At 37.4% G+C, this 20,851-nt stretch overlaps 1 protein-coding gene across 1 annotated transcript; it reads right to left on the bottom strand.

The window, feature by feature from the left end:
• Nucleotides 1–1,744: 1,744 nt before the first annotated feature.
• Nucleotides 1,745–20,501, bottom strand: LOC139767525 (vesicle-trafficking protein SEC22a-like). Its single transcript, XM_071696977.1, has 7 exons — nt 20,289–20,501; nt 18,631–18,812; nt 17,085–17,248; nt 14,046–14,309; nt 13,063–13,187; nt 12,736–12,804; nt 1,745–10,607 (listed from the first exon to the last, which is right to left on the bottom strand). The coding sequence occupies exons 2-7, from the start codon at nt 18,810–18,812 to the stop codon at nt 10,407–10,409; spliced, it is 1,005 nt and encodes a 334-aa protein (XP_071553078.1). The 5' UTR covers nt 20,289–20,501; the 3' UTR covers nt 1,745–10,406.
• Nucleotides 20,502–20,851: the final 350 nt, after the last annotated feature.

The raw sequence follows: 20,851 nt of genomic DNA, 5'->3' as shown, positions 1-20,851 counted from the left end.
TGTGGCAAATGACCATGTATGAAAGAAAAGAAAGGAAGCAAGAGATTGGATGTGTGACAGTGTGGTGGTGGTGGTTTGTTTGTATAGCTACCTCATTAAAGTGGGGAAAGTTAGTTTCATATAAAATAAAGATTAGTTCCAAATACTCGTACAATAGCACAGAAATAAGTAGTGTGACAAATGTTGATTGAGTTCATGAGGCTTTTGGTATTTGAAAATGTGGATAGTATTGTGTTTGGGCTTGCAGTGTGCGAGTCCAGTCTATCTGGTCAGAAGGTTACAACACATATTGTAAGGGAGAATTTTATTTCCAACGCTTTCATTCCCTTTTCTCTTATTTTAAAGGGCCCAAGATTTGTAGCATTGTCAGAACAACCTTACATTTAAACATATTTTGTTTATTCTTTTGCTCTACTGTATTTTGTACTGAAAGACAGGTGAAGTTGGTTGGCAGCCACTGACCAGGGAGGTATATTACCAATAATATCTGCCTGGGTTTCAGAAGGCTAAGTGACGGGTGCATCCTGAGCCAGCATTTCTGTGGTTTTTGAGTTGCACTCCTCGGAGACAGGTAGCTGTATTTTCTTTCTGCCACACCCACACATGGATTGCTGGCATTCTCCCCACAAACATACATTCTCTCCTTATCACACATAACACTTTAATACACCTTACTCACACATCTCGTTCCTTGTGACTAGATTTTCCTGTGGTGAGTGCTATGTGCTGGCCCTTTCTTTTAGCAAAGTGCTAGGAGCAATAGATATAAGAAGTAGGTAGGAACATTAGGTAGAAGTAGTAAGTAGGAACATTAGGGAGAAGTAGTCACAAGGAACATTGACGTGGAAGCATAAGGTAGTAGTAATTTGGAACATCAAGTAGAAGCCTTTGGAAACTGCACTAGAGTTGCTGTGTACCATGGCCTAAAGACTAAGGAGCAGCACTTGAGTTCACTAATTATGGAGACTTGCCTGGCTACCCCCTTGAGGGAGATCTCGAAGGTAACGGGTGTCAGAGATATAGATAGATAGATAGAGGTGGTTTGATCAAGTAAGTAAGAATGGGGTAAGAGAGATGTGTGGTAATGAAAAGAGTGTGGTTAAGAGAGCAGAAGAGGGTGTTTTGAAATGGTGTGGACACATGGAGAGAATGAGTGAGGAAAGATTGACAAAGAGGATATATGTGTCAGAGGTGGAGGAAACGAGGAGAAGTGAGAGCCCCAAAAGGAAGTGGAAGGATGGAGTGAATAAAGATTTTGAGGGATCGGGGTCTGAACGTGCAGGAGGGTGAAAGGCGTATAAGGAATAGAGTGAATTGGAATGACGTGGTATACTGAGATCGACATGCTGTCAATGGACTGAACCAGGGCATGTGAAGGTCCGGGGTAAACCATGGAAAGGTCTGTGGGGCCTGGATGTGGATAGGGAGCTGTGGTTTTGGTGCATTACACATGACAGCTAGAGACTGAGTGTGAATGAATGTGGCCTTTTTTTGTATGTTTCCTGGCACTAGCACGTTGACGTGGGGGTGGCAATGCTGTTTCCTGTGGAGTGGGGTGGTGCCGGGAAAGGATGAAGGTGAGCAAGTATATATATATATGTATATAGATAGCTCAATCAAAACACAGTTATTATTTGTTGAGAAAATTATAATGATTTGAAATCAGGCATAAAACATTAGGAGACATTTTTATACTAGTGCTGACCATGAGTTGACAGTATTATAAGGGAATAAAACAATAAAATGATTGATATATAATTTTATTAGAAAAAATATCTTTAAAAGAATAATTCTCAGATCCCTTCCTTTATCTTTTTTTTATTATTTTGTAGGAAATATAAACATTATATATTTCATGTGACACTACATACCAACTCAGGCAATGATTTAACAAGTTAGAGATAATTGGATTATGTCGTTACTAACCCTTGTTACCAACACACACCAAAATACTTTATCAAAACAGAATGCCTTGCAGAACCTTCCCAAAATGGACAGCATGGTTGATTCATGTCATCATAAATTCTATCATCAAAGACCAAACATCAAAACTTAATAGTTTCTTAAGGGAAAATTTCTCGTTGGCTTGCAGAATTATATTATTCAGCCAATCCTTTACCTCTGCACTGAAAAATGAACTATTGCAGTTACCCTGTAAACCATCAGCCGGGATTAGTGCAATGTACACCAGGGCAAAACGCCACAAATAGTCGTAGAAAAGTACTTTAAACATATTTAGAAATAATTCCATCAGTCTCCTATAAGCACACTCCTTACACTTTTGCTCTAAAGCTCCCAGGTTGGTCGTCCTCACTACTAAAATGTTATTTTGTGACTAACCATTTTCTTCACAGAGTGACACCACCACATTATTCATCTCTCTCCTCGGTTATGAATTTTTTCTTTGTGTAGCTAGTTTGAGTAATCTAAATTTATCATGTCTGAATGCATCCGTGCACTTAGACAATGTGGCCCATATTTTTTTAAGTTGCTATGGAGCTATCAAATATTGTTGTTAGCTACCTCCCCACAGTGGAATGCTTCTCTTGAGAGCATTTCTGAGGTCTTGTATTCCAGTCATCCGAGGTAATGGCTTATGTAGCTAGAGTTAGAGGCCATGGAAACAAATTTAAGGAACACATTTCATGGTGGGGAGGCAGCTATAAACGTTATTCACTAGCTAACCTATCGACCAAGAAAAGGGCCATATCAACTGAGAAATCCATTTTCTACCACGATACTAATAATGTTCATTTCCTTTCTAATGCAAAGGGCGTCCATAACATCACATTAGAACTGGATAATAGTTATACCAGTGGCTCTGCACTGTACAATTTATATGGTATCTTTCCCTAAAAATGTCATTTGTCTTCCTTGTACAAGTGTGCATAATGTACGTAGTTATACTTGAATATTTTAAGAAGTAAGGCTCCCGTATTAAGTTTGTGAAAGTTGGAACAGGCAAGGGAACCTAGAGGGATGTTTTCTTTAAAGGCTGTCATCTATTCCTGATGCTTTCTTGCTCTGGTTGGAAAAATAAGCAAATTTGTAAAAGGAAGAAAAAATGGATGTAACAGGGCAAGTACTTAATTACATTTCTTTTATGGGAAAAAAAATGGTATCCTCTGCTTAGCTCCTCACACCATCATTGTATTTATTTATTTACAATTACCACAGCACCTATTTTTATGAAATAATCTTGATATTCAATTTGAAGGCTCTTTCAGGCCAAGGCTATGCTGCTTGCTGTAGCTGGAAAATGTGAACTTCTTTAAAGTGGGTTTTTTGATGAGACGTTACTTCCTGTGATACAGCCTCACCACTTCACTCGTGGCATAACTCATTCAGGCAGAGGCTGGTAATGCCTTGCATCATTGTACTTCCTTCCTGCCTCAAAAGTCTCTTCTAACCTTTTGAGGCTCCTTCAGCACTTGGGAAGTTGGCCACATCCACTGGTCGGGATCACAGGTTATTAAGTTCTTGGGTCTTCTTTATGGTAGTTGTATGATGGGCATGAAGGGTCTCTTGGATATGTTGAAACAGTGTTTGTTGTGTTTCAATGATGGGCAATACCCAGAGCATAGATGGGAGAGTGCGTCTCATGTCTGTCTGGGTAGTGTGGGTTCTGATGAGTGTATGTCTGGTGGATTGGAGTTTATGATGAAGTTTGGAGGTCGGGTGTTTATTGCTCATCGGGTTCTTTCAGCGTCCATAGGTTTTGTCATCGTTATAGTTGTTGGGGTTACGGGGATCTGCAAGTAGATGTTACTGAAGTGCGAGGCAACGGTATGCTATTTACTTTTACTTGGGGATTTGTGGTCAGTTATAGAGTAGTTTGCATGGGAGGGGTCTAGGAGCTCTTGTTTACAGATAGTCTCAGCAATTTAATGAGTCTGTTGATTGAGTTAGCACCAGACTGGATAACAGGCATTGTTTATCTCTTGGTAGCGGTTCATCAAATGCTTATTCTGTAATATTTGAGTTATAACGTAACTCAACACTGAGCTAGACTTACCCTCTGCCAGTTGCCTGTTAAGAAAGGTGAGAGGCAGTAAATGCTAAGCAGGAGCACTGGAATTTAACAGTTATGGAGAGACTGTTGCCGAGACCACCCCCTTGAGGGAGTTCCAGAAAGGAATGGGCATCAGATTTTCTCCTCAGCAACTGAGGAGAAAATACAAACTTCTTTTATGTACACTCGAGATTTCCAGTATTATAAAATGAGATGTTTTCTCTAACATAATCGGAATTCATCTTTTATATAAAATACATCTGGCAGTTATTGTGTTATCTGTTGCTCAATACATCAAAAGCACTTTTTTCCAAACTGTCTCAAAGATTGCCCCATGTCTCACATGCCAATGGTTTGGCATTATTTTCTCCTCGACATTCCTTGCTAATTAAAGGGTACATCTTGTATGATGATGCATCTAATACGTAGCGATACATGTCATTTATTATGTGACCTGGGTATATTCAAAGTTTTGAAAAGTAATTACAGTATATCCTCAGTTGAGAAGTAAAATGTATTAAGGTTCGTTTTCTAAAGTGAAGTTGCGAGGTATCAGTACATCAGTAAAAAAATAGAAGACACATCATACAATTAAATCTTCATTATGCTTTACCAATGACTGTGCAAATACAGGGTCAACATCCCTAGAATTTCTGTTAATTTTTTCATTTCAAGTTAACAGTAACAAGACTTATTTGGACAGGTACAACATCTGAAAGAGCATGTACTTCAGTTGATGTTGCACGTCACACTCTGAACAGTGCAGCAAAAAGACCTCTCAATTTTTCTTTTTTAGCCACTTATCAAAGCATGATGGAATAATCCTCATACTTCATTTCCAGCAGCATTCCCAGGAGCTTAAATTCTCAGGTAAATCATAAAATTTATAGTTGGTCATTTTTTACTACTTTTTTTTAATCAAAACAAACCCATGTTTCCATGTCAGGCATTATTTCTTAAAACTTGTGATGTTTGGGGAAATATAAGTGAAGAAAAATAAAAGTGAATATTCATGGGGCGAGGAAAGCTGCTGGAAGCTTTTACCAAGGGCATAAGGTAAGTGTATGAGTGGGTAGTAGCAAGGAGAGTGATTGGTTTCGAGAGAAGGTCGGTCTGTAGCAGGGATGTACGATGTCCCCATGGTGGTTCAGTCAGTTTATGGATGGAGTGGTGAGGGATGTAAATGTGAGTCTTGGTGAGAGGGGCGAGCTTGCAGTCTGTGGGGGACGAGAGATCTTGGGATAATGGTGATACATGATGTGTGGTAATGATACAGCATTGGTGACTGATTCGAGTGAGAAACTGCAAGTGGTCGTGACTGAGTTTACGGGTGTCTGTGAAAGGAGGAAGTTGAAAGTAATTGTGAAAAAAAAAAAAAAAACGAAATTTATGAGGTTTAGCAGGGGTAAGGGACAGGTTAGTTGGGGGTGTAAGTTTGAATGGAAAAAACTTAAAGGAAGTGAAGTGTTTTAGATGGATTCATGAAAGTGTAAGTGTCACAGGGTGAGTGAGGGGACAAAGGGTCTGGGAGCACTGAAGAATGTATGGAACGAAAGAACATTATCTGGGAGGTCAAAAATGGGTATATTTGAAGGTATAGTAGTCCTCACAATATTATAAGGATGTGAGGCATGGGCTATATATAAAGCTGCGCCGGAGGAGGGTGGATGTGTTGGACATGAAATGTTTGAGGCCAATATGTGGGAAAAGGTGGTTTAATCGAGTGGGTAAGAGAGATGAGTGGTAATCTAGAGTGTGATTAAGAGCACTGGAGATGGTGTGCTGAGCTGAAATGGTCATCCCTTTTCTTAAGAGTTTCGACTGCAATACCATCCATAACAGCCGCCTGCCACATTTCATCTCATGTAAGGCTTTCAACACTTTTCTTCACCAAACCAGTCTCCTTGAATCTCTCTTCATACAACTCTGATCGAAACACCATGTATCTACCACCATATCATCAAACACATTCAACAGCCTTTCAAAATACTCGTTACATCTCTTCCCCACTTCATCTTTACCTGTTACCGCTTTCCCATTTTGTCCCCTTCCTTAATGTTCTCATTTTTTCTCTTGTTTTTCCACACACTATTAACTTTCTTCCAATCCATCTTATTCCTCCTAAAGTTTACTGATACTTGCTCACACCAACTCATATTTAAGGAACAATAATAAGTTTCACCCAATGCTCAGGCACAACTTTGTTTCCATGCTAAATTACATATAAGATGCATCCACTCTACCACAATTTCTCCTCCATACTGCAGCATTTCAGCCGTAATCCCATCCACGCCAGGTGCCTTTCCCACCTTCAGCCTCATTATTGCCCATCTAACCTCCCTTTTTGTTATAGGCCCCTGCATGTGTATCCCCTTACTTCCATCCTCCATACCCATGCTCATAACAACTACTGCCTCCCCTTCTCGCACATTCATCAGTTCTTCAAAATACTCTTTAACATTTTTTCCTTTCACTTCCACCTTTTGATTCAGCAATTCCCCTGCCTTCCTTCTCACATCACCATTTCCACTCTTACATCGCTTAACTTTCTTCCAAAATCTTCATATACTCTTTCTTTGCTTCCCTCTCTCATCTTCTTAACATTCTCCTTACATGTTTTGTATTCGTCCTTCATCCTTCGCTGAACTTTCTCTGGTATATTCCTATTGATCAATTTACTGTATGCTTTTTTCTTCTCTTCAACAGCATTTTCTAAATTTCTCTGTCCACCATACATTGGCCTTTTTATTCCTGTATCTCACTACCTTGTATCCAACTACTGATTTTACAACCTTTACTAGTATTTCTAAAAACATTTTAAACACCTCATTCACATGCGACTGCATTTCTACATTCACTGCACTTCCATATATGCTTTCAGTTACCTTCCTTTCATACTCCACCCTGCATTTTTTCTGATTAATCTTCTCGCAAGCACTTTTACCTCTCCATCCTTCCTTACAACATACCTCCAGTTCTCACTGATCCTCATTCCCACAAGAACTGTGAAAATGGTCAGTCTTTCCAAAGAATCCTCTCACGACTCTAGCATCCTGCACAGCCTTTCTCAGTCTTTCATCCACTGCCACATAGTCAGTCAAAGACTTCTGCTCTTCTCTTCCATCATTTCTCATCAGGAAAATCCCGCGACCCCTTTTATGGGACCTCTGCAGCTGCAAGGCTGTGCTTCACATGACTGCAGGGTAAGATGGGTGGGTTTCTTTGGGGTTGGGAAGGACTTCGATAACAATGAACTCCTTCCCTTCCACTCATAATGATACAGCCTTGTTGAAGGTGACGTCTCACTCATGGTGTCACCACTTGCGGGCAGAGTTTAAGGAACACCTACAATGCCATACACTTGCGGGCAGTGTTTAAGGAACACCTACAATGCCATATATTCCAAGATGCACAAGTACATATTCATTGCAAAAGTTATTCATAACATTCCCAGACCAATACTGAAACTCCATCTAAAACAAGGTTTTGCTATATTAATCTTATGAGCTAATACAAAAACATTTGAAAATGGAACATGAAAATGCACAATGTCTCGAGTTAAAAGACTGAAGTCGAGACATGCAGAAGTTTCATCAGGTACATGAACAAATTACTGAGGAAGATGATCAAAATGAATGGTAGGAACCATACATATATATATTTACAGAATGAAATGCTGTCCATCATGAAAGCCTAAACCTTGAAAACTTTTGAGACGATCCAAAATATATTGCATCTTCTAGACGAGTCTAGAATGCTTGAATATCTTTATGATGTGCAGCACATCCTACCAGTAATGTCCTTTCCCTATAGCCCCAACCTAAGACAACCTATAAGTGCATACCCTCGGGTTAGTCCCTTTTAAAGCTCATGTTGCACTTGACGTGCCCTAAGTTTTACACGACTGTCAACCCATATCCATATTTTGCCAAGTCTGTAATCGGCAAGACAAATGAGGACAGTTGTAAAAGCCCATGTACCTAGAACATAAAATGGAAAATAGAAATCCAAAGCCAAACCTAAGGATATTTAAATCAATTTTAGTAAAAATTTCAGGGAAAAAGAACTTGGACGGGTGATAACCTAAATATGTTCATGGCAGTGAATGTGAAACCAAAATATGGAAACCAAAATATTTACTGTAAAATATAGAATCGGAAACATTTTAAAAAATATGAATCAACGGTAACAACATAAAATTAAGAATATTGGATATAATAATATCTATTAGAACAAAATGGTGCAAGCCAAATGCCTTTACTCTATTTACACGTACTGTAACATAATTTCAGTTTCTCACAGAAAGGCAAGTAAAAATTTTGCAAAGAAAGCAGAAATTTCCTGTCTGGGTAAAGGGCCTCAATCAGTCCACAAAATTTAATGAAATATACCACAGTTTTTTTCCACCTGCTATGCACCATATTGTACTTACTGATAGATTCATTATATAAATTATTTTTCCTCCAAAAAAAAAATTATTTGAAGGCTTAAGACATGTAGCAGACAATCCTTCTCCCAGATAACTGCACACATGGTTATGAAAGTTTTACGGAATGATGCGCCATTGTATGGAGTATTGTTCTCGTCACTGGAAAGCTCTATTTCTATGAAGTCGAGTCAATTTCTACACACCAACTTTCCTGTTACCTTAATGATGATGCCTCTCTCTGTCTCTCTCATTCTCTCTCTCTCATTCTGCTACTGAGAACTGACTGTCGGCATCAGCTCGGCCAGGCAGTACTCAACCCTCCTGCTTAAGTTAACTTTAACTGAATGTGACCAATGATAACACAAGGGTGGGCTGCTGTGATATCCGTTTCTTCCCATTTACCATTAGGCAATTTTTTATTATTTTTTAAACAGACTGCTCATACCTTTTACCCAGACAGAAAGTACATATTCATAAAGAATATTTTTTCTTTAACAAGGTTGAGAAAATACCTTGCCAAGATATTGTAAAAATAATTTTCATTTACAATTACAGAAATAATGTAAAAACTATCAGTACACTGGCTTAACTTTCTAACATCACAAAGGTGATCAAAAAAACTTGAGAAATGAAAATATTTTCCATGGTCTTGATATTAACATTTGTTCTTTGGCTTATTTCACAATGTTGCTGCATTTATTTACAGCGTATTCTTTTTCCTTCGATAACGTACACATAAAGCTCATCTTACCTGGGGAAGACATGCTGTTTGTGTCATCAATCCTGGGTTACTTCACCCAATTATAAATCTCTCACTCGTACAAACAAATGGGAACTTCCTCACTCTTATGCTATCGAATCCAACTTGTGTCAAATTACCATATTTTTTGGGTGTTCCTTTACAAATTCTGATGCTTAAATGTTGGAACATAAGCTGACAACAATATTTGTGGAGAATCTGGCACTGTGTGCTAAACGTGGAAAACAGCTTATAGAATAAGAATTGATACACAATATTAAACAGACACCAGAGAAATACTTTGAAATACTGTACATATGTAGTCTTATTCACAACTTCAGAACAAAGTATTAGAAATGTGAAAAAAGGATACCACTATCATATTGGATAAAATTAAAATAAACCTGAAAGAGGTACCGCTTAACTGAAGTAAACTTTGCCTCCTGCCGTCAAGCACGTTTCCATAACAGTGGCTTTATTCATCCCAATTTTAAAAACATTACAGCACCTTGAAACACAACAGAGAACAATGCTTAATGAGGCACTGCTTCTGATTCTTAAAATAAATGCATGTACAAATTTTTTCTGCCTAAAATTCATGGCATCACTTTCTGCATCCAAAGAATTATTTCCCTTTTCAAATATAAAAATCTCTTATTCCTCCAATACACATTTCTATACAGATATATGAAAAAGATATTCTCAAAGAGAAGGTATACATGCATGATGTAAGAATCAGTCTATCTTTAACCATTTTTCTTTTTCACAAGTACCACAGCAGTAGTAAAGAATAATGACGTACAACCTTTGTTGCTTGCAAGAAAACTCGCACTTTTACGTAGCAAATGGCTCAAAGGTTTAAAGCTACAGTTTACAAGTTCCACAGTAACTCTTCATTCCTTTTTAAACTCTCATTTAGCACATTTATATTTGCCCTTCTGCATTATTTCTGTAATTCAGTAATTCTGAATCTTATTAATATATGCATTTCGTGAAGAAAAAATTATAAAAAGATAAAGTAAATAAATATAGATATATTGCTACAGAAAAAAAAGTATTCAGGAAAAATGCATACTGCAGAGGAAAAGTGGAGTAAACATATACTGAAGCTAACATATCACCTTATCGTGCAAAGTCCATGTACTCTTCTCTCGTAAAAATAGTTATAAATGCTGTCTCTGTTGATAAATACTCTTTGAGTTTTCCTCTCAACCCTGAATAATTATTCAAACATGAAATCTGGGTAACTTCCTTTCAAAAGGTCTACAAAATGTGGCAATCATGAGAGCAACCGAAACTAATACATAAAAGAAACATAACCATCCTTCCCTTACGTCAAGGAGGAACACCGTTAAAACCAACACAAACACAGCACATCCCAGGGTGCCCAGTTTTCTGAACTTATTGTATTTCCATAACATGTGGACCTGCAACGAAAAAAAAAAAATGTAAGTCTTATGTAATGCTCAATACCACGCTAAATCGTAAAATAACAGAGTATGATAATTAAAAACTAATAATAAGATGCAAACCACAAGGTAAAAACTCGTCAAAGTACATTAATGCGCATTTTACTCAATTAAGGAATACTAATTGTAAACAGATGCACAAGATCCCTTAATACCTATGATACATATCATAGCGAGTCTACTTACCCATCTACTACTATTACCTCCATTCCCATTTGCATAAAGTAAACAAGAAGATTAAAATAACTGACAAAATCATGAATGTTGATAGCATGCAAAAGCTTAATAGTTCTATATTAGTAGTAGTTCAGGGAATGGGACGGCAAGAATATAGAACTCCCTCCCCAACTGTGCAAGTGGTAATTATACGTATCTTTGTGTCTAGTCTGAACATAAACTTCATCATTATAAGTGCTCCTCAGTCTCTCTTCTTCATACCATGTTGATGTAGCATGGGACACAAATGTTTCTATTCAAACTTTCACCTTCCTACACAAAACGACTACTTGTACATAATCAGAAACTATTCCTGGGCATCCTTAAATGGGAAACAGACTCAATCTCGACTCTTAATAACCTAAAAGTTTTCACCAAGATCAGACAAGTATAGAAAAAAAATAATGTACTAATACACCTTTCAGTTAATTTTTTTTTCATTTTGTTTTCTTGCTAAAAAGCAATTTGGAATTTATAGACCAATCTAACTTTTGTCCCTCATGCTCTTTCTCCACTCCCTACCCTTACAATAACATTATGAAACTACCACCATTCCACAGCATAATAATCTTCACAAATCTGAAAATTTAGGCTCCAAAGAGAGTAAATCTTCTACCCTTACGCACAAATGGGTAAAGTAGTAATATTTTCTGACATTGTATTTCTGGAGCATTATACCAAATATTGTTCTTATGTGTTCCTCTTCATCATCTACAGGAAACTATTCCACACACATACACGCACCTAATCATAATTCCTAGTCCTTCCTTCACTATAGTACCCTTTCACTGATTTTATGTGTGTGATGATCAATGTTCACGTGTCTCCGAGAGACCACTTCCTGCTAACAAGTTTCAAAATCTTTGATATATGTCTCATAATATTGGCTATTCCTAAGGTCAACTGAATCTATTATCAATACTCCGTTCCCAATCGACAGCTATCACTATATCCACAAATTTTCTCCCTTGTATAATTCGAATTTCAACTTCAGTTATCCCCTACCAATTTTACTAAACTGTAATCCAAAATATTTAAACTCAACTGCAACCTCCACCATGCAGAATGAATCTACTCTTGTCTCCCTTCCTTTGTGAAAGACTAGCATCTTCTATTTGCAATTGCTCTCAGCAGTTCTTGCTGCCTACATTTTGTTTTTTACGCATCTTGCTTTGCATTATGACCTGCTTATAAACTCCTACGGCTATTCTCTGATAGTCATACACAAGCAGAAAACTAAATTAACCAGATGAAAAAACTAGGAAACTAGATCAGATGATGTGAAGAATAAAGGCCTCCTATGCTCACAGCTATTTTCATAAGTGAAAGAAACATAAACGTGTCTAAATTTTGTGTATTTTCTTCTTCAGACTCTCAAAAAATAAAAGCTTTGTCTTTTATTCAATACACATTTTGACATCATATATTTTACATATGGAGCTGAGTTACCAAATCAATTTTACTTCAAAATATAACTTGCATCTACAAAACAACCCGGTGCAAACAAAAATGATCCAATAATTTTCCCTCCGTAATCACAATCCTTTAAAACGTGAGGCTATTTCCATTATAACAATTTGTTCATTCATACCCAATCACCACTCGCTTTCAAGTGGGGTAGTGTCAGGAACAGATGAACTTTGGTCTCATTTGCATACATATCCACTTTCTAATTGTAGAGTATAATGTAACACGACAGTTAGACTGAGGACCTGAGTGAGCACAGCCATTTCGTCCTCTGTTCATGGTGCTACCTCACTGATGGAGGAAGTGGCAAACACTTATGAAAAAGAAAAAAAGAGTCTACAACACCTAAAAACTACGCTCTTCCCCACCACAAACCCAAACATACCAAGTATTCATATCTAACCTGTGTTATTTGTAGAACCATCTCTATTAGAAAGAATATACCATGCCATGGGGAGGGGCCATCAAGTTCCTGAAATAAAGAAGTAACAATTGAACTTAATAACTGAAGAAAAAAATAAATGTTAAAAAGGTAACTTTTTAATGTTAGCTGAGACGGCACGTGCAGATGAGGTCCTAGTCAATACTATCCCATTAATACTATATATCCTATAATGAAATACCCATAAATAACATTTATTATAAATGGTCTTAAACTACAGTCCACCTCTGACACTGGTTAGGTGCTACTTCTCTTTAATATGTTATCAAAACTTATGGTACAACTTACCTCTAGACTTGAAACACTGATGGCAACTGCTCCTCTGTACACATCTAGAAGCACACATGGAATGGCAAGGAGAATAGCCAACCACCCGTACCAAGGAATAGGTTTCAGTCTTAACGTAACGCCCACTGTAATAAGTATAATGTAAATACTCAACGTTCAAAAACAAAATAAAATACAGTACAGCATCGTTAGCAAAGAAAATGAAACATTCTAAAGAATTACCCAGTACCTACTTTATTCCCATTCACATTTCTTTCTCTTGAGGTAGATTCGTACTTAAATCTCATATGCCGCTGTAGTTTGTCATATGCTTTCAGACTCCTACACTACCTCATAAAATCAATGAAACTTCCTGTCTGACCTTTTTTCCCTTCCTTCCTCGCTACCAAACTTGTTGAATACAACATAGCTAGATGGAAGTCAGTGAATATCGTCAAGCTTTTTTCCTGAGCCACTCAAGTTATCGTGAAAATAAGTTATTAAATGAACCTTAACCAGCCTTCCTTAGGAAATAACGATAAGCAGTTCAGTTTTCAAGAAAAGACTTAACGAAATTGTGATTCTTTAGGGAACTACATTTTTTTTCAGTAAGAAAAACTTTTTTTCTACCTGCATTAGCTTGGCACTGCCTGCAACTAATGAGGAAAGGCCACAATTTTCCTTTATCCACATACATTTTCTATTTGCATGTGATTTTTCTCTATTTTGTGCACTACGGTTAAACAACCTAAATTTTCTTCATATCATGTCCTCTCAACCCGTCTCTGCTTCTATGTCTGCATACAGACAAAAGTCTTGAACAAGCTAGCGAACAGTCATCATACATACAAGAATCCTGCATAAAACAAGCTGAGTTTCATGGATGAAAACATAATATGCACAGAAAATCTTTTCTGTAGAATGATGTAAAGAAATAATATCACCTGATATTTTACAGAGTATCCAAACAATAAGTAAAAATAAATACAAAACTTTATTATTACCTGTTGAAATATCCTTGCTGACACTGCCATTCGCTAGAGTTCCATTTGGTATACTGAGAGCATTTGGAGTGTGTGGTCCAGTAGTGTTTGACGGACTAGACACTGATGATGGTGGTGGTGGCGGCAGTGGGGGTTCTATGTGCTGCATTTTGATATACGAGGGTGGGTGGAGATTAAGGTCCGTTGTCATTTCTGCCAGATTTAGTCTGGAAGCAAGGGATCGAGTACTATTGTACTTTTGCCTTGTCTTTTGTAGAAAAGTGTCTGAAAAGAAGCTTACATTAACCTTCTGATGATCATTCATCAAGTACTCTTTCTGATACAGTAAGAGTAAGAGGGCAATTAACAAAAGGTGAATTTTATTCCTTCTTCAGATCTCAAAATCTATCATTCTATCTACATCGAGTTAAGTGTGTTATATTCAGAGCATGGTAATGCATGCAAAATCTCCTCCAAGGACTTCAGTTGCCATGCAAGCCACACATACTGCTACTGAAGATCCAACATCGTTGATTGCAGCATCTGCTGCAGAATTATACATGCTGGTATGCCTAGCACATCCGTGAAACCACTGCACTGTATAACGAGAGTTGTATCTATTATCTCTACCTCTGCTCCCATTTGCAAAAGGTGAATCACGTGCATACAGCCTTTCCGCTCACTCACATGTATCCTCTACATACGTCCTCTATACTGATGTGAACACACAACTACAGTTGTTTCTAAGGTGTCGTAAGTAGGGGCATCTCTAGTGAAACCCTCACACACGTAGATCTGGTGATTGTGAAGTAAAAGATAAGCACAAGATGTAGTGAAAGCTTTTGCAGTCCTGGTGTCCAGGACCCACACTGCATGACTGAATTGTTACAGTACACAAGAGAAGAACCAGAAAGGATGAGAGAAAACACTTAATTAACGACAAAGTTAATCATACTTGAAACATTAATCTAGTAAATATTGAAAAAAAAATCAAAAGCCTCTGTGATAAAAATATAAGGTAGGAGATGGGACCCATACGTATAAATTGAATCCAATATGTAATTGCACACAATTTTCTCTTCAACTGATAGCCCTATTGCAATCATCTCTTCAGCTTTCAATCCTGTTCACCCTTGTGATGATGATTCCATTTGACACACCAATTCAACTTCCTTCCCCGCCTAATTTTAATACTGGTTCCTTCCCGGCCTACTTATACTGGTTTCTACCTTCTATTGAACATATTTTCTCTCCTAATTCAGACCTATGGAGTACCTTTGAGTGGGGAATCAGTAAACCACACACATTCAATAGTGCTAAAATGCAAATTCACTATAAATCTTTTTACGTGCCACTTGTTCCTCTCTGGTCAATTACAAAAGACCATATGTAATTCAACCCTATAATAACATAAACTAGTTGAGCGTAACCATATCCTCCATCCTATCCTGGAAACCTCACATAATCGACATTACAAAGTCTGCTTCCTAATGGCTGAGAGTGTCGTACTTGTGACGAAATAATTTTTCTTGTCACCAGCTATTTTATACATATATAATTTTGTTTCACCCATGTACTGAATACTACTCATATCTACTCTTTATGAGAGTGAAATCGAAAGCCTTCTGTTTCGTTAATTCTCTGGGCATCGCCTCTCCCAAACCATCCCTTTCTACCCATCATGATGGTGCTGTCCTTTCCCTGTTTTACAGGTACTACTTGGCCATTTCTCTTGTAATCTGTCTGTATGTGTCGAGCCACCATGGCATGACATACCTTCTTTCCCCAAACTTTCATCCTTCACTTTTCATGACTCACCTTCAAGAGTCAGGGCTACAAATACCTGCAGAGCCCCAATCAATGCCTTCATTCTTTTCTCTTACTCTTTTTCTTTTCACTCGAGATGGTCTTGATTGGGGCATGTCTTGCCTATGCCATGTCACTCTTTATAAAAAAATTAATAATAATTTCCCCGTACATCTTCAACTTATATACCCTCACTCTTTTGCAGTTCACTCGGTTAAAATGTCCATCTCTTTTGTGGTCTTACTCTCTTCTTCAGTAACCTCTAATCCGCCATACAAGTTACAAAGCCAAATTGTAGGCTTTGATCCATGTTCCTTTCTGACAATTTCTTCACACCATATCTTTTCCACATTTTCATTCTTTACCTACTCTACAAATTCTTATTCCACAATTTAGGCTATTTGTTCTTCGACTTCTTCTGCCCTATCAGTAACTAAGTAAAGCTTCACGTATATGAATATGTAAAAGCACTGGCACCTAACATGTAAACTTCTTATACACTTAACATTTTAACTCTTACCCATTCTTCAAAACCCTCTGTAACTCTCCAACACCTTAAGTTCAGCTTTCCTGTTGCTATTCATATCAATATATACTACAAAAGTGTCTAAATTCTTTCAAGACTTTCAGTTCTACTCCATTCAAACCAATATACTGCTCTAAGACCCGTCCATTTCTCTAAGGGCTCACAGCCTGGCTTCCTTGCATTTACTCCCAACATCCTCCCGCACTCATTAAAAAACTGACTTACCATTCTAAGCAACTCCTGTGCTAACTCAAGTAACTTAACAGCATCATTCATCTACCGAGAGTGTTATACATTCCATTCTATTACATCATGGTTGAGACTTCTTTATAGAGACAAATTAAACACATCACGCAACCATGGTGGCATTAATAAGTCCTTGCAAACCAATCATTCATATTGACAGTCTACCACAGATGAACCGCTTATGATGTAAAAACAAATATCAGCATTCATCGGTCCTCTTGCACACCCAAGAGTTCAACAGGGTACAAGATCATAGACGAACTGCTGAAAATCTCTGGTAAAATGCTGGTTTAGAAAAAATGTACAAGTTTTACCTTACCCAAAGATAGTGGGGTCTAGATAAGATTTCACTCATCAAATCCAACTTTCTAAGCATACCATCAACTTTACTTTTAACAAGGCTCCGGAAATATGATTCATTCTTTTAGTTGTTAAAGATTGTCAATCTAAGAAAACTGTACAAACTCAAATAGATTTCTTACCAAATTCAATAAAGGCATAAGGTCTTCTGACTGATTTAACAACAGAAGCTGTGTAAAGTAGACTGAATTCCTTCATTAGTTCGTCAAGGAAACTGAAGGCTAGAATGTGGGGGTAGTTTGGCTCACACACAGCCATATATGCCGTGCACTCATCCATGACACAGCTGTAATCGGAGTACATATGATATTAGTTCTGATAAGCAAATTCAGAATATGTTTACATATCCTAGTTAAAGAGTTCTTTCTCAAGACGCTAAACACAAGTATTTGTTACTTCACCCAAAGTCCAGTAATAAACTAATTTTTCTCGTACCTACAAGCCATTCCCTGCATTTGTGAGGTGGAACCAGAAACAATCAAGGAATGGCCTCATTCACTCACCTCCAATCTCTACCTGTCATGTACACTGCAACATAACCCGAGCCCCCTACCCAGAACCAGGTCCTACAGCCTTTCTCTGGTTTCCTCTAACCACGTCATCTGTCATGATTCAGCCTTTGAAAACATGCTGACCCCCTGTATGCTACATCACTCCAATTCACTCTATCCTTTGCATACTCCACATCCTCTTATGTGTTCAGGCTCATAAAACTCTAAGTTTTCACTCCGTTTTGTCTTGGTTCCCCCATCTCTTGTCCTTTAGCCTTCTATAGCAAGTATGCGAGAAACTGAATGGATGTTTATAAATATGATAAATCAAAATTATAATAAAAAAAATTGGCTGCATCTAAGATCGGGGACTCAGAAGTGAAATAAAACTTAACAGACAGGATGGAAAGTATTCATATGCTCAAACACCTGTCACCTTAAAAAGTAATGAAGGCAGAATGGTAAGACTGATGTAAGGAGAGTGTCCTAAATGATGGAGTAAAAAAAAAAGCTTTGACGAAAATAGCAAGTACATATAACATAATCCTAATACAGCAGTAAGCCACTTTTGTCAGAGTATAATGCAGCCAACAATGACATAAATGGTCGAGATTTCAATCCATAAAAGATGAACGCAGTACGAGTCAGAAAGCACTAGAGATGGATTTCTGAAAACTTATTTGGCATTACATGAATTGAATGGAAAGAGAAATACACGTATTACTTGGAGATCAGACACAGAAAAAGAAGGAATCTTAAAAAATAAATTAGTCTAATGATAATTAACATCTGTAGAAAGAAGGCATCTCCAAAGGATGAAAGAATTTATAGAAATAAGGTAAGTAAGGCAACAATGCATTAAAGCAACAGAGAACACAGAAGGGGGCCAAGAGAACATTTTTCCCTCAAAGGTTCAGTCATATGTTCTTGATGCTACCTTGCTAATGCAAAAAATGGCGACTATGTATGAAAAATAATGAATATCAATAATAGTTCATTAAACAGAAAGAAGTCAAAGGCAGATAAAAAAAATATATACATATAGGCTAAAAACATTGGAAATTATAAGAATGAGGAAATATAACTGAAAAGTGATATTCATGAAGAGGAATGATAGAATATGTAGGGAACAGGATTTTCGCTACACATCGATATGTAAACAAGAGCTTACACTCACTGGATTGTTATTTCTTCAGCCTGGAGACAAACACGCTTGCCAAACTTGGGCACCTGTTTACTAAGTAATTTGACACATCTCTTTCCCTCGCGGACCCGATGGTCAGCATCAGCAGATATGTCTGTGGTTGCAGACAGCGGAGTTCCATCAGCCAACCGAGCCAAACAGGCATACACAATCATCTGGTGCAGGGGGCAATATCAAGACATGCAAAAAAAAAAAAAAAGACATTCACCATGTATATCAAAGTACCTCACCATACTGATCAAACAGGTTAATGTGCATATTCCTACGAGAAAACATGTGATATCAATATATGATGGCACACCACTATCACTTAAAGGGTAAGGTCATATGGCTACAAGGACAACTGTTATAGTTTCATCCTACCAATCCTACCGCACCTTAACTTATACAAAGAATAAACCTCAACTTATTACATATGTACTACAAAATACCTGACAGGCAATCCATGTACTGAAGCCACTCACCTATCTATGTGCCTGATGATATTTCCATAACGTGCAAGTTGGTCAAAGAACCTAAGGGCACTTCTAACTTTTATTCTAAAAAATAGTGAACAAAATAATGGATATCTTCTTTTTCTACATTTTAAATCATGACTCTCGTATCTTATACATATTTTGTAGCTGCACTGGATCAGCAAACATGACAGCAAATGCATTAACAAAGGATCTCATTGAAGTATTGATTGAGTGCGTTCAGTATATCAAGAATCAAACACGAAGCTCCTAAGAAATATCACAGGGTTTTAAACTTTACACGTAAAAGCGTTTTTATATTCTATAACTAGCTTTTGTTTGGTCTTAGGTCAAATTGGGTCAAGGTCGACAAATTACATCTATAAGCTTAAATCAAATACAGCTTAAGGATACATTACGTCAAATCAGGTCAGGCTACTTATCATGGAATATAACAATAAATCATGTTTATCTAGCACTATTACTCATCACTTTCAATTGCGTGTATTGTAGAAATATAGTCATTAAACTGGTCCACTGATTGGGATCGCACGATGCCTCAGTCTGTTCTTTGTAGACATACTGCTACATTTACGCACTGCTCAACTACGGGTGTGTCTGGTACATTTCGACAGTATATCCTGATAATTCTAGACTGCTAGGAGAGTTAGGGGAGATTTTCATACATTGTTTTGATTTTTCTTAAGTGTATTACCTACTCTAACAATGACCCCACATTTTCCCTGATATACATAACCCTCACTACTATCCCCTAACTATCAGTCAATATATCATAATGACTCGGACTCTGCCAATAGTGATATATTCTCTCAACGCTACACTGGGGGTATGGAACAGAACCAATCAATATAAAAAGCTATTAATGATACTAAGATTAACAAGTCTTTTACCAAGGACGTTATGAACACATCCTACAGTTTCCGACAATAATTTCATATAATCTTGATATATATATATATATATATATATATATATATATATATATATATATATATATATATATATATATATAACCGACAAAATGCCATTTACATATAATTGTCAGCAATAGTCTTGAGGATGACATGTTTTTTCAAAAAAAAGTCTACGGGTTCACGTGCTCCCATGTACAGTCTTCACTACCTCCAACGGAGAAGGGTGACTCATTTCACGTACCTTATCATTTAAACTTGCCGTCTAAACCATTAAATGTCGCCGGGAGACACAAGATCGTCTTGTAGACGATGGAAAATTCGAGATCCCCGGGTGGGAGAATGGAGTGGCCGGCTGGGGTAGGAAGAGGAGGAGAAGGAGAGGGAAGTTATCTGCAGGTGTTTGGCTGTCGTGTCAAGCAATCAGCTGTGGGTTTGTTTACATCCAACACCCGACTATAGGGGAAGTGACATCACCTAAATGAGGCCAACAAAGGAGACAAAAGAGCATCGCATAAACACCATATACTACTAGTACCGAATTCAAGTCTATACTTTAGAGGATTTAACTCCTTATAATTACGGCATCAATGAAAATAAAAGACTATCACTTAAATAGCAATTATCACTCAACATACATTCGAATTCTTTACTTAAAGGATTCAACTAGCCTAAAATTATCAGCGATGACCTATCGCATTTATGGTACACATCATGATCTTAGAGGAAGTCATTAATGTGTAAAATGGAACTATAGTAAAAAATAAAACTGCGCATATTCTAATTAATTCCCCCAAAAAAGTTAAT

The sequence above is a fragment of the Panulirus ornatus genome, chromosome 61, assembly GCF_036320965.1.
Source record: "Panulirus ornatus isolate Po-2019 chromosome 61, ASM3632096v1, whole genome shotgun sequence".
Classification (NCBI taxonomy): domain Eukaryota; kingdom Metazoa; phylum Arthropoda; class Malacostraca; order Decapoda; family Palinuridae; genus Panulirus; species Panulirus ornatus.
Note: the sequence above shows the minus strand (reverse complement) of the source record. Positions and strands in the feature narration are given on the sequence as shown.

Bases quoted from the DNA above. Each gene is read 5' to 3' on its own strand.
- LOC139767525 (XM_071696977.1), bottom strand. From the start codon at position 18,812: ATGATTGTGTATGCCTGTTTGGCTCGGTTGGCTGATGGAACTCCGCTG. The intron at 13,188-14,045 runs GTAATAATAAAG...TACTTATTACAG, and splicing joins CAGCAAGGATATTTCAACAG to TGGGCGTTACGTTAAGACTG. The intron at 10,608-12,735 runs GTTAGATATGAA...TTTTCGTTGCAG, and splicing joins TGGTTCTACAAATAACACAG to GTCCACATGTTATGGAAATA.